Below are 14,743 nucleotides of genomic sequence, written 5' to 3'. Positions count from 1 at the left end.
AAATCATATTAACCAACTATTAGGGTATTTTGTTGCATCAAATTATAGCCTTCTGTTTTATGAAATCATGTTCATAGTTGCTATAATGTAAATTTAGTCAACATAAAATTCTAATAAAAATACTTTATCCTACCTTTGAAACAGATGCTTTTTTGTGGAGGAAATAATAAATAGGAAAAGGGATATTTTTTTCTTAGCAATCATGAACATTTTAGTTTGCAAATCCAAGCTTATTAAACTACAATTCAAATTTTATAATTATACACTTTGAATGAAAAAAGTAAATATGAACTTAATAAACACTTTTCTTTTTATTATTGAGGTACAAATAACTTTCTAGAACTAATAATAGAAATTGGTTATGTGGAATTACATTTCTTTTATGAACTGTGACAAGATTTGTGGCCTTATAGCTTCAATTTACCAGTTGATTGTCAGATTCTGAGTGGATATTCAAAATGTGTCTTTAAATTGAGCTGTATGAAATTGAAAATTCTTCTAAAGGTTTTCAGTTTTGTCAGATTAGTTTAATTATAAATAACCCAGTTTCCACATGCTATCTTTCTTTACAGTTTGGCCTGAGACAAATGAAATTTTAACATGGGCGGCAATGTTAAATAATTCGTATATCTGGAACTAATTCTTAACATACTCTTGTTTGGAAATAGAAGAAGCCAAGGAGAAGAGTCATTGTGGTCATATATTTATTTGAGTCTTAGAGAAAGTTCAGAGAGGAAAGAGAATTAAAAGAATACACGATTAGGGTTTTCATTCCCTCCACTCTTTATCCCTACAACCTCTGTCATGTTTAGGATTGCAGAACTGCTCCATGCCAACCTGAATTAAGCAAAGACACAGTATCTTCTGAGAGTTTGCTAAGGAGTGGTTTAAGTGGTTTCCTAATCTCTAACATAATTTATCAAAGATACCAGTTACAGCACAACTGATAAGAATTCAGGCTGGGGATGTGGCTCAAGTGGTAGTGCTCTTGCCTAGCATGTGTGAGGCACTGGGTTCAATTATCAGCACCACATAAAAATAAAGACATTGTGTCCACCTTTTAAAAAAAAAAAAAAAAAGAACATTTTTTAAAAAAGAATTTCAGTCTGGAAGCTGGAAAGAACCTTAGAAATCTTTTAAAATATTGTGTATATTTATCCTGATTGCTTCCTTTTGAACGAAATTATTTTTCTTGCTTGAAGGAGTAATATCTAGATATACGTTTTATATTTGTCAATTATAGACAGAGGAAAACTTAGGTACCAAAATTCTGATCATAAGTACTTAAGACAACTCACTTTTAGTCAATTATAGCCCCTCATTTAAAAAACAAATATTAATTTAATTTTATAAAATGTGTTTAAACAGAAACCAAGCTCACGGAAAATGTACTTATCTGGATATGGTGTGGAGCTAGCAATTAAGAGTACAGAATACAAAGCATTGGATGATACCCAAATTAAAAGTAAGGTTTTTTGTTTGTTTTCTGATTTCTGCATTTGAGTAGAATGAGAATATGGAGGCTTACATAGTTTTGTTTTTAAAAAAAATTATCCTATGTGTGTCACTTGAGGCTGGAGGTGAGATAAACGTGTTCTTCCTTAGTTGTTTTTTTTTTCTTTTTTTTTTATTGGTCACAACATTACAAAGCTCTTGACATATCATATTTCATACATTAGATTGAAGTGGGTTATGAACTCCCAATTTTATCTTCCTTAGTTTTGAATTTAATTTTAAGCTGAAAGAAAGGTATTTAATATTACTGGATACTCAAAACTTCTTTAAAAATAGTAAATTGTGTATTATACCAGTAGCTTCCCAACCATTTTTGGCACCACTTAACAAATGGTAGTATATGTAAGGTACATTGAGGCAGCTAAGATTAGGCTGCTTTATGGCTAGCGTTGACTGACTGGCCCAGGAGTTCTGTGAAATGGAATTTCATATTGAACTCTAATTTTTTATTACTTGTTATTTTCCCTGTCTGAAAATATTTTTGTTTTTCTTTCCAAAATGTAGCCATGACTAGTACTATAGAAGATGAAACTGAAACAAATGAAGTTCAAGGATTTCTTTTTGGGAAACTAAAGTAAGCCTGAATTGGAATGAAACTGGTATTATTATAACCCTTTGTTTCTAAAGGAATTAATTCCATGTACTGTGTTGGCACATGTTCTTTTTTTATATATATATTCCTTGTTACTATAAAAATAACACAGAGCTAATGTCAGAAATCTAGGGAAAGCAGAAGAGCACAAAACTAAAAAAAGAATGACCCTAATTCTACAACTGAGAGATGATTGTTATTTTCAATGTTTTAGTGTCTATCTTTGCAACCTTTCTGTGTGAGTCTTTATAGCTATAAATAAATGCATGAATAGCATATTGTTTTGCATAGTACAACAGTGTCATGTAACTGCTTTTTTCACATCCTGTGGAATATTCCATCATTTGGAAAAGTCCCACAATATAGGACTTTAGATTCTTTCCCTACTATTTAATTGAATATTTTTTTTATCAATTCATGTGCGTCTCAGATTTTCTTTAGCACAAATTCTAGGGGAAAAATTGATAAATCAAGGTATGTATATTTTTTAAAGTTTTGATGTCTAAATTTCCTTCATTGAATTGTACTAATAATACTTTTACTGTTTTATATGAATGTGTCCATTTCCCAAAACTTTACTAACCACTGATACTGTTTTAAAAATCTTGGCCAATTTAATAAGTGATATATTTCTCCTAAATTCTACACTTATTTCACTGGACTGAATCATTTTGTAATTTAAATTTAGAACAATCAACTATTATCAATTTATTATTTTAAGGGATTAATATTTTAAGGATTTAATTTTTTATGTAAGTTTACTGGTCTTTTGAATTTCTTCTTGTATAAATCGCTTATTTCTGACCTTTGCTTTGGTTTTTCTTGATGGGTTTACTTTTTTGCTAATTTATAATAGCTCTTTATATACTAAAATTGTGAGTCTTTCACCAATTATTTGTTAGTTTATTTTCATATTAATCTTAAAGGTGGAAATTTATTCATTAGTTAGATATAACCGTTTCAATTGAGTAGAGATTCTATTTCTAATACTAATATAGCATCCCTGGAATAACTAGGAAAATAGAAATTTAGAACTTTGGATAACCTGTGTTAAGGTCACTGTTAAATGTGAATTTCTTTCCATTTACCCAGAAAAAAAGTCCACAAACAAAGGCTTGGCATTTATAAAATTGTCTAAACCTTGAAAATATGAACCAGTGAACATAAGCCAACAAATAAATTGCCAAGAATTTATTAGCCTTGTAGCATTTTTTATTCCTTATTTGTACCATGTGATGCCATTCCATACTTGAAAGTAGTAACTTGTTTTGCTTAATTTTATTCTAACACTGTTGCCATAATAGGCAAAAAATTAATCACATAACAAATACTTGGTTAGAAAGTTTTTAAGTTTGAAGAGAATAAAATAATGTAATTTGTTAATTGCTAATAAAAGTGTTATAGCAGTTCATGAAACTTAAGATATATAACTGTTAAGTATAATTTTCATTTGTTTTATTCACTTTTATGAAGTTATTATTAATGTAATTCCTTTAAATAATACTAAAAAAAAAAAAGCCAGGAACAGTGGTGTGTGCCTATTCCCAGAGACTCGGGAAGCAGAGACAGAAAGATCACAAGTTCAAGACCAGCTTCAGCAACTTAGTAGTGAGACCTTGTCTCAGAATAAAAAAGACTAGGGATGTATCTCAGCACGAGTATAACGCCACTGTGTTTAATCCCTGTTACTACTACTACTACTACTAATAGGAATGCCAAAAAGAGGATACTGCCTGAAATTTTCTTTTTTTTCTTCATGATGCTGGGGATGAAACCCAGGGCCTTGAACATGTTAGACAAGCAGTCTACCAGCTGAGTCATATCCCCAGCCCCTGAATTGAATCTTTATTAAAAAAAATTAAAATATCACTGACTTTCAAAATAGTATTATTTTTACAATATTTTTTAAAATAATCTTAGTTTACTAAGCTGTGGAAAATGCTTCAAAGGAAGTTCTAATAGTGAAAATATCAGATAAAAAATTTTAATAACTATATAAATTTGATTTAGTGTGCTTAGAAAAACACAATTGAAAAAATAAAACTTATCTCCATCAGAAAATTTAAAAATTTATTGTATCTAAAACTTTATAGATGTTACAAAAATCATGAAAAATATTGGATCTTTAGCTTAAAGAGATTTATGCCCCACCAGAAAGAAATATTTCCCTTAATTTCATTGTCACAGATGGACATTGAAAATCTTTTAACATCTGGTCTTAATTTTATATACTCATATAGTAACCTTTCAAATTAAAGTTGTGTCCTTTTTTTCTGCCATGCCGATTGAAGACAAGGAATCGGATGGTGAGTCTTCTCTGAATACTAGTGAATGGGGGTGGCTGTGATTTTATATACATTTTAACATTTTATGAGAAGGGAAATTTGGATTCCTTTACACAGGCAAAAATAAAAATGTTCATTAACTCCTCTAGTTCTTTGTAATTTACATTTGTAATATTAACTAAGGACACTGAGGTAGGTTTTCTTGGCAAATGCATAACTGTATATACAGAGAGTGACATTGTTGGGGACTATGCTTATGCAGATAAATGAATTAAAATTTTAAAGCTTATTGGCCAAACAGCCTACTAGTGGCCTTAAAAAGTTAATGCACCTTACAAATTTGTCCTTATTCAGTTGTTTCAATGTCTTGAAAAAATGTATAATTTTTTCCTATTTTTAAATACAAATTTTTGCAGGGATAAATGGCAGGCCTCCAAAAATCCCTTGGAATTCTGGGTTGTTTTTAAAAGAAATACTTAGTTCTTCCATGGTGACTTGGTGGCTTATTTAAACAAAGATTATTTGCTTTGAGGTGTAATGTATGAATAATATACATATTGCCTGAATTATGTAAAACTCAGTAAAAAATTGATTATGACTCAATATAAAGTATTAGTATGGTAGCTGTTACATTATTCTGTAACATTAAATATTCATAGTGAACTTTAGGAAGAAGTTTTTTTTTTTTTTTTACCTTGAAAGCTGTCTTTATTAGTCTTGATTTATTTTCAAACCTTGGTCCCACGTAGTAGTAAAGTTAGAAAATATTGACACTGTACTATGTATTTTTATCTTTAACTATAAAATTAATGCATTTCTATATACATCTGTACATTTTTCACTTCACTTTTTAAATCTTCAATTTACTGTTGAAAATGTGTTTAGTAAGTTTTGCTGAAAATGTCATAAATTAGCTGAAGTTGTTTTAATTTTTCTTTGAAAAACCATCTTTTTTTTGTTTTATATTTTAATGGACCTGGAGATAAAATCCAGGGCCTCATGTATACTAGGCAAACACTGTATCACTGAATCACATACCTAGCTAAAATTATATTTTTAAAAGAATTCTATTTAATATGAAATGACACCTTTTTTTTTTTTTTTTTGGAACCAGGGATTAAACCCAGATGTGCTTTACCACTGAGCCACATCCCCAGCCCTTTCTTATATTTTATATATAGAGAGAGTCTCACTGAGTTGGCTAGGGCCTCAGTAAGGTACTGAGGCTGCCTTTGAACTTGAGATCCTCCTGCTTCAGTCTCCCCAGTTGCTGAGATTACAGATGTGTGCCACTGTGTCCAGCAAAATGACACCATTTTTGCTTTCATGAGTGATAGAGGAAATAAGATTATAGTTTAAATGATATATATAGTAAAATGCTATTCTGCTTCATTATTTGTCTTTCTCTTTAAAATGCCTAGATATGTTTAATGTTGGGCAGAATTATCCTATTAATTTTTTATGAGAGTCAGATAGAACTTTTCAGAAATAAAACAAACTCTGATTCTTTAAGAAGAATCTTTTTAGCCTTTTGGCTGAGATCAAGTGAAGATTGTATAAAAAGCAGTTTTTACTTTCCTTAAAAAATAGTTATTATTTTAAATTATAAAAACAATACTTAAAATTTAAAAATTTTTTGAAACATAAAAACTCAATAATTCTGCCCTCTTTCTGCATCCCTAATAGGTAATATTAGCAGTTGAGAGAGTACATCCTTCCAGATTTTTTTATATAACAAAGGAGGCATATATATGTGTATACATATGTGTCTATATAGCCCTCATTTTAAATTCTATAAATATAGCTGTATCAATTTATTATCTTAATGATCAATTATTAGTTTGTGTTGAACTGTTTTGAGGACAATTTCAAAATCATACTGGTTGTTTAATTTGTAGTAGATTATTAACTTTAATTACTATTTGATTCAGAGAAATATATTCAGATCTTAAAGATAATCTGACAGTATTCCAAAAATACCTGATTGAGAGCAACAAAGAAATGATGCCTTTGAAAGTCTGGGAACTTCAAGGTATAGTATTTTAAGCTACCTGAACATAACACTTTGATAACCAATTACTTTTTTATTAAATAAGCTTTTATAAAATGATAAATTGTGAAAATAATTACTGTTTGTGAATAATATAAATTACATTTTATAGGAAAACATATTTGATTAAAAGATTATCATGAAAGTCATAATTTTGTTAGACTTAAAATTCTGAGGTAGTTATTTTATATTGTCTTATTTTCAAAGTATATAATGATTTATGGTTTCGTTTCAAGTGTTAAATCACATTTCAGAGAATCTATTAAAATTGCTTAAAAATCTTGACTAAGAAGTCAGGTAAATCAGCACTAAACCTTAGTTTTCTTGATTAAATTTTTACCTTGTTAGTCCTTTGCATATTTCCTTGATAAAGTCTTAGAGAATACATAGTTCCAAATTTAGAGCAGCTTCTATGTGAATAACCTATAAGCGATTTTTGTGACCAAAATTTAGTTTGGATTGAATTGTAAGTCCTTTTCAATTTTCCTTATTTAAAATAATTTAGTAGGTCATGGGGACATACCATTTTTCTACATGATTCTTAACTTTAATTACATCTTCATCAACCTTTCTAATAAATACATTTTATTAAGATATAATTCACACATTATTTACCTGTTTAAACTATAAGGTTCATTTGCTTTTAGTATATTTTCACAGTTCTGCAATTCTTACCAATTTTAGAACATTTTCATCACCCCAAAGAGCAAAACATTATTAGCAGTCATTTCCCACTTCTGCTAGCTTCCCAGCTGTGAGCAACTACTAATCAGTTTTTAATTTTTAAAATAATAGGGTATTAGTATTCTATTGCTAGAATAACTTGCATATAGTGTACAAAAATATTTTGCATTTCATCTGAATTAGCATTTACATGACCCTTTAATATAAATTATCTTATTTGACTCTCAGTGATATTCTGAAAGTGCATGCCCCCTCCCTTGTCACTTTGTAAATAAGAAGAGTGAGAGTTACTGGTTTGGTGTGGTCATTAAAATTGTTATGATTTGGATATGAGATGCCATCAAAAGCTCCTGTTAATAGGAATATTCAGAGGTTAAATTATTTGATTGTGAGAGCTATAATCTAATCAGCCCACCTTAGTTTGAATGGACTGACTGGGTGACTAACAGTAGGCAGCTGTGGTGTGACCAGAGGAGGAAGGTCACTAGGGCTGTGTCCTGGATAGATATATCTTCCCTTTGGCCCCTTATTCCCTCTTTGCTCTCTGCTTCCTGACTTCCACCATGAGCTATGCAGCTTTCCTACGCCAGACCCTTCCTTCATAATGTACTGCCTCACCTTGGGCCCAAAGTAATGGAGTCAGCCATCTGTGGACTGAGACGTCTGAAAACGTGAGCCCCAAATAAACTTTAACTCCTCAAAGTTCTTTTCATATTTTGGTCACAGTGACAATGATGCAAGTTAATCAACACATCCATGTAGCTAATAAATGAAGGTTTTTCAGTCCAAGTTCTTTTTTTCTTTTTCATACTCGTGAAAACATTTTTTATGGATCATTTATTAAAGTTGAAAGAGGGCCTTTGTCATCTTAGGTTGTTTTATGTAGTAATGGCCACTCAAGTTTTTGATCTTGTTCTGTTTTTTAAATTTAATTTATTATATATGAGAGCAGAATTACAATTCATATTACACATACAGAGCACAATTTTTTCATATCTCTGGTTGTACACACAATAGTCACACCATTTATGTCTTCATACATGTCCTTAGGGTCCAACTTCTTTATGCTCTACCATATGGTATCTAAGTGAACTTTATTTATACTTAACAGATCTTTGGTCACATTTTAAAATTATAGTGCAATGTGCATTATAACTTATGTTGATATGTTCTATCAATTCAATACTATATCATTGAATATCATATTTGATAGAATATTATTTAAAATAAAATGAGATGTTTAAGAACACTGTTAGGATAAATTCACTTTGAAGAATCCTCTTTGAACTGACAGAATCTATTCTCCCTGGACTATTATGCTAGTACTTCAGTACTTTTTCTTTCCAGAAGTTTATGCTAGTACTTCAGTACTTTTTCTTTCCAGAAGTTTTCCCATCACAAAAGGATCCTAAGAGACTTGAAAAATACCTATTGTGTTTGGTAATTAGGACACATTAGTGAGCCCTGGTAGTTTCATTGCAGTACTTGGGCCGGAAACACTTGAGTCCATTGAGGAAATCATAATTTCAGTTAATTTAGCTAGTACATGATTCAGCTGGAATTTGAACCCTCGTCTGTTAGCCTCTGCAATCCCATGGGAGGCCATCCTAAAAGCATCTTAGGCTATGCCTTCAGGCTGATTCACCACTTTGCATTGAGAACATGGAAGCAAAACTAGCAGTGTTATGTCAAATTGGTTATTTTAGTATTCCAACTCTGGTGAAATGTTAATGTGTTTTCCTGTTAAGTAATGACTAAATTTGACTTTAAAATATATACTAACTCTTGACAAAGTAGTGAGATTAATAATGCTTCTGAGATATTTGAGACTGACTATAGTTAGCCCCTCACATTTTTTAATAGAATTATAATTTCAAAAAATACTTTTATTTCATCATGAAGGCAAAACAATATTGGAAAAAAATTTTAAAAATGAGTTAAAGATATTGGGTTTCTTTTTAAGCTGTTTTCAGAATTAGCTTTTCAAAACTTTTTTCAGATTTATTTTTTTCATCAAAGCTTTTTGTCATATTTCATTTAACCTAAGTATAGGGGAAAAAACTGTCAGTGATTCTTTTTATATCTCTCTTTAGGATGAAATTCTATAATTTGTAGATAACAGATAATAAATAGTAAGTGATAATTACTCATTCATAAAAGTGTAAGACTACCTTATTTGAATATGTCAAAACTTTCCATTTAAACTTAAAATTGTTAAATATGAGTGTTGACATGTTTACATATTAATATGTCGTATAGGTTGAGAAAAATATTTAAATTTCATGGAAATATCTGAAGATCTAACATTCCAGATTCCTAAATGTTGGTTTTTTTTTCCTTACAGATCTTAGTTTTCAAGCAGCTTCTCAAATAATGTCCACTCCAGTATATGACACCATAAAATTAATGAAAGACATCTCACAGAACTTCCCCATAAAAGCCAGGTACTTTAAAGTGCATTGGTTTGTTTGTAACTAGAACTCTTTTCATTAAGTAAATTTTATGGGAGTAGCTGATTTCATTTAACATGAGGGTCAGTTCTAATATCTGTAGCTTTTTGAAATTGGAAATTTTCACCATTTATGGTTTTGTTTTTTAATAACTAAGCACATGTATTCACACTACAAAAGAAAACTATTGAATTAGAGGCTTATGAAAAGGGAAAAAAATTAAGAGTTTAAATAAACATAATCTAAGCAAAAACATTTATGCAATAAATAGTAAGGGTAGTTTTCTCTTTCCTTTATGGAAGATAATGAAAAATATTATTCTGCATAGAAGATCTATTGTTGTCAAATCATGTTCTTGCCTTTTAGATTTCACTTAATGACATCTCAAATATATGGAGTTTTTTGTATAATACCTTTTTTTTTCATTTTGCAAGTAAAACATCTAATTAAATTGCTTCCAGAATATCAATGTTATCTTTATTTCAGTAGATAATACTTCTTGCATATCTGAAAGTGACCAATAGGTACATTTTAGATTTTTAGGATTTACAACATAATGTGACTTGTGTGCATTTATAATTTGGTTAGAAATAGCAGTATAAAATTATAAGCAACAAAATATAAACAAAATTAGCTTGTATTGGAGAGACAGCACATGTGACAAGTTAGAGGTGCATATACAACAATAGTATTTTATTTGAGGGACATTGGAGAGAAACTTAAGCTCTCAGCACATATTAAGCATCCAATGATTGTTAAGTCTTTTTGTCAAATGCTATTTTATACATTTATCCACAGTACAAACTACAGAATTTTAAATCTAGGTATTCTTTACCTTTGAAAGATAAATACAGCAGCAGTAAGATATAAAATATCTTTTAAAGATACCCTGAAAATAGAAGTGTTTGTAGCTTTACCTACAGAATAATGAATATGTTGATATGACTTCTTTCACCAAATTTATAGTCAGGAATTAAATAGTCAAGAAAAAATACTGAGAAATCAGTATTTATATATTAAAACATGAAATATGTTTGGGTCTATGTAAATACATACATTTAGCCTCACGATTCTTAATTAACAGCTTTTGAAATTATTAGTCAAATTTAAATTAAAACAATATTAGTTTTAATGATAGTTAATCAGTATGACTTTTTAAGAATTATACTAAATTCTGCTCTTATCTGTGGTTGATCATTAAGAAAAATTTGCAGAATATGCTAGCATTGCTTAACGGCTAAATTGTAGGTTTAAACATGTCTGAAGTCAGACATTTAGTAAATGTCTTTTAAAATGAAATATTTGTTAAATTAATGGAAAATTTACATTATTAAATTTTATTATAATTTTTCTTAATGCTGCCAAACTTTATGAGATGATACTCATTTGTGGGTTTCTTCTTAAACTTTCCTTAAAGCAGAACTTTGAATTAACCATATAAATTTTTATACCATTTTTAAATTGATAGATGTTATAACTAAGCATTCTTGGGAGCTTTCAAGTTAAATATAGTCCACAGGAAATATATTTTAAAATTATATTTAAATTGTAAGGGAATTTAAAACTCTTCAAGAGTGAATAATATAATGTCAGTACAGTTATTCCCCCTGCATCTGTATGTATCACGTTCACAAATTCAGCCAACCATAGATGGAAAATATTCAGAAAAGAATTGTCTGTACCAAACATATACAAACATTTTTGTCATTATTCTTTAAACAATATGGTATAATTTCCATAGCATTATGTATATTAGGTATCCAAAGTAATCTGGAGATGTATTCAGGAGTATGCATGTAGATTATATGCAAATATCGTACCCTTCTATATAAGGGACTTGAACATCCAGGGATTTTGTTATCTGAGGTTAAGGGGATCCTGGAACCAATGCTGTACGTACTGAAGGAAGACTATATCATCTATTTTAGAATGTACGTGCTGTAATAAGATCCCAGGTTAACAAATTCTTTATGTATAGCTAATTCTACAAGTTGCCTGTTTGCGTTTACACATATGATATTGGTAATTTCATACAAAATATCTGTATGAAAGATATCTGTGTATGGGCAAACCAATACAAAATAGCCTTTTTCAGCCTAATATATTTGAAAACATAATTATTCAATAATCTGACTTTATGCAGTTAAGACATTAGAATTTTGAGTCTCTGTTCCACCTAAATCAGATACTATGTTGAGTAAAAACTATAGTATCATTGTCCAATTAGGCAATATGGAAATGTACATTCTTGAAGCATTGGGTTTTTAGTTTCTTTTCTAAAGTATTATATTAACATTGAATTAATTATTAGTCCTAAAAATTTAAGGAAGAATGAATTACATCAGTATTGATTTTCCCAGATCTCTGACCAGAATTGCTGTAAATCAACGAATGAAGGAAGAGATACAGGAAAATCAAAAGGTTTGTTGGAATTCCTTTCTTGAAAATTTACCACACTAATATCACTGTTTCACACTTTGGATCTTCAGTTTTCATAAAAGTTGATTTATTTTCTGACTATGTAAATGAGTTAAAGTTTTATTTTTTATATTATCTACTAAATATAGCATAAAATATAATTCTAGCCAATTTTTCCTGAAATATTTCCTACTTATTTCACCCTGTGCTCTAGATTTTGTCTTTATAGGGTAAAGTTAATGATTTTTTTAATATCTGGTTTCTTAAATTCTTATGAGGACCCTGTTTTAGTCAGCCTTTTCACTGCTGTGACTAAAATATCTGACCAGAACAATTGTAGAGGAGGAAGAGTTTATTTGAGTGCTCATAGTTTCAGAGTTCTCAGCCCATATGTAGCCAGTTCCATTCCCTAAGAGCCCTGGTGAGACTGAACATCATGGCAGAAGACTGACAGAAGGAAGCAGTTTACATTATGATAAGGAAGCAGAGAGAGAGCTCCATATACAAATATATATGCCAAAGCCACACCTCTTATGTCCCACCTCCTCCAGCTGTACACCTGCTGACTTCAGTTACCACTCAGTCCCGTCAGATGATTAATTCACTAATGGGTTAAAAGTCTCATAACTCAATCATTTCTACTCTAAGCCTTCTTACTTTGTCTCACACATGAACTTTTGGGGGTTACCACATCCAAACCATAACAGAACCAATCAGTGTTAAACTGCTAAAGCATCGTGAGAATCCTATGGCAAACAGGATACAATTGATCAGATGTTTGATAAAATCCTGCCAGAGGGCCTCTTAAGTTACCTTTAGAACCAAAAAGACCCTAATAGTTATAAAGTGTTCACACTGGCAGTGACCTCACTATAGTTCATAGGACTGGTTTGGCTTTAAGTAATTAAATACCAGATTCATAGGGCTGTAAACAGTATGAGTTTATTTTTCTTACATAAAAAGTCTGAAAGTAAATGTCTATAGACATTATGATTCTGGTGCTCTAAAAGTTTCAGGGAGCATTCATGAAAACCCCTTGGTCCGTCTTTTATGATTTCAAGTGGCAACCTTATCTACATTCTTATTCAAAAGAGGCAGGAAAAATGGAAACAACTATATTCATCCTTATTAAAGCCTTCTTGAACCACTTTAACAGACTTTGATTTCCATCCCATGACCAAGATTTTCATGTGGCCATTCATAGCTGCAGGGTAGAGTTTGCTTTTCTAGAAATCATGGTAAGCAGAGAGCTAGACAAGGTATAAAGCAGAGTTAGCCAGCCAACAGTATGTGTTATACTTGGACAGAGTCAGCTGTCTTATCAGCTGTTTTGATGAAGGTAACCAATTATGATTATGATGATAATGAAGAAAATGATGCACAGTTCTTTGGAACATAGGTGTTAGGAAAAAGAACACATCCTCCTACCTCAGACAGTTCTTTATCTCATTGACCATCTTAGAAATTTTTATTTTTCAAAACTGAGTTGTATAATTGTTCCTCTGTATTATTTTTATGATTGCTAACACCATTATTAAAGCAGAATTTTTTTATGACAGTTTCTGCATTTATTTTTTTACAATGCCACCCTCAATAAGAAGGAAAAGGGGGTGGGAAAGAAGAGGAAAATGAAAGGAATCGGAGGGTGTTAGTGGCTTTACCCAATCAAGATTGTTTTCTCTGCTCACTTAACAGTCCAGAGTGGGTAGTCTTTAGAGCTTTCTTTCATGTGGTAATTTGGGTCAAGAAGCTGAAGAATTTCATGAGGTTAAAGCGATATTGGGGGAATAAAGGATAATTGGAAGGGATGAAGACTCTGAATCACTAAATGGAGTGAGTTCAGAGGAAGTATTTGAAAAACTGGGTAGTATCCCTTGGGGACAGTGACTGGTGATTAGAACCCCTGAACCAGTCTGGTGTTTGAAAATCAGAGAAGGACTGATTATATTAGGTGATTCAGCTTTTAAACTTTTGATCACTATAAGTATTCAATGAGAAACCTGGTAAGCCAATTTTGACTTTTGTACCCCAAAACAATCTAATGTCTCTCAAAGTGTAACTTGTATGATAACTAATCAAGAAGGTAAAATTGATAACTACTTAAAAGTTTTACTGTATAATAGGGAAAGCAGCAAAACCACTGGATAGGTGAGGAAACCTCATTAAGTGGAAAATTGCCATACAGAATTCAGACATGAACTTACACTTACATTATTGAAGCTAAAAAGCAACACAAGTTTTGAAAGGCAATAACTCAAAGGTGGACAAATACTGTGATATCCAAACAAGAGGATGTAAAACCCCAACCAGAAGAATTTTGCAAAGGTATAGAAAGTAGAGATAAAACAATTCAGAAATAAAAGCTATATTACCAATAAAAGGGGAAGTGACTTTATAGAAAACATGGTAGATGACAGTGGATTAAAAATAAGTGAAACACCACCAGTAGATTAGACTCCCACATTGAAGATAGATTTTTTTTTCAGTTCTCAAAGGCAAAGTGTATAATCTTAGAAATAAAGTTGACCATAAAGAAAAGTTGTTTAGAGATCAGGAACAGAATATTCAGGAAATCTGGGATAACATTACAAGGAAAAACTTGAAGATTCATTGGGATAGATAAAGGCTCTGAAATCCAAGCTAGAGAACTGCACAATATTGTCAATGAAATGATATCCCCAGATATTCGAGACTTTTAGAATGAAGTGGTAATTCCAACACAGGTGGCATATAGGACTATAGATATACA

At 30.7% G+C, this 14,743-nt stretch overlaps 1 protein-coding gene across 4 annotated transcripts in view; it reads left to right on the top strand.

Annotated features, from left to right (window-relative positions):
* Positions 1 to 14,743, top strand: part of Uggt2 (UDP-glucose glycoprotein glucosyltransferase 2) — a 180,714-nt gene that overhangs the window by 33,001 nt on the left and 132,970 nt on the right. For 3 of the 4 annotated variants that reach the window (XM_005317032.5, XM_040281658.2, XM_021729926.3), the window contains 5 exons: positions 1,369 to 1,465; positions 2,020 to 2,089; positions 6,324 to 6,424; positions 9,471 to 9,570; positions 11,937 to 11,997. In XM_005317032.5, the coding sequence (XP_005317089.2) occupies positions 1,369 to 1,465; positions 2,020 to 2,089; positions 6,324 to 6,424; positions 9,471 to 9,570; positions 11,937 to 11,997 (429 nt within the window). Of the gene's footprint in view, positions 1 to 1,368; positions 1,466 to 2,019; positions 2,090 to 4,393; positions 4,414 to 6,323; positions 6,425 to 9,470; positions 9,571 to 11,936; positions 11,998 to 14,743 lie in introns of those variants that run through there. The other variant, XM_021729927.3, reaches the window with a different exon arrangement.

Source organism: Ictidomys tridecemlineatus, chromosome 6 (genome assembly GCF_052094955.1).
Source record: "Ictidomys tridecemlineatus isolate mIctTri1 chromosome 6, mIctTri1.hap1, whole genome shotgun sequence".
Classification (NCBI taxonomy): Eukaryota; Metazoa; Chordata; class Mammalia; order Rodentia; family Sciuridae; genus Ictidomys; species Ictidomys tridecemlineatus.
This window is presented reverse-complemented; position numbering and strand designations above follow the sequence as displayed.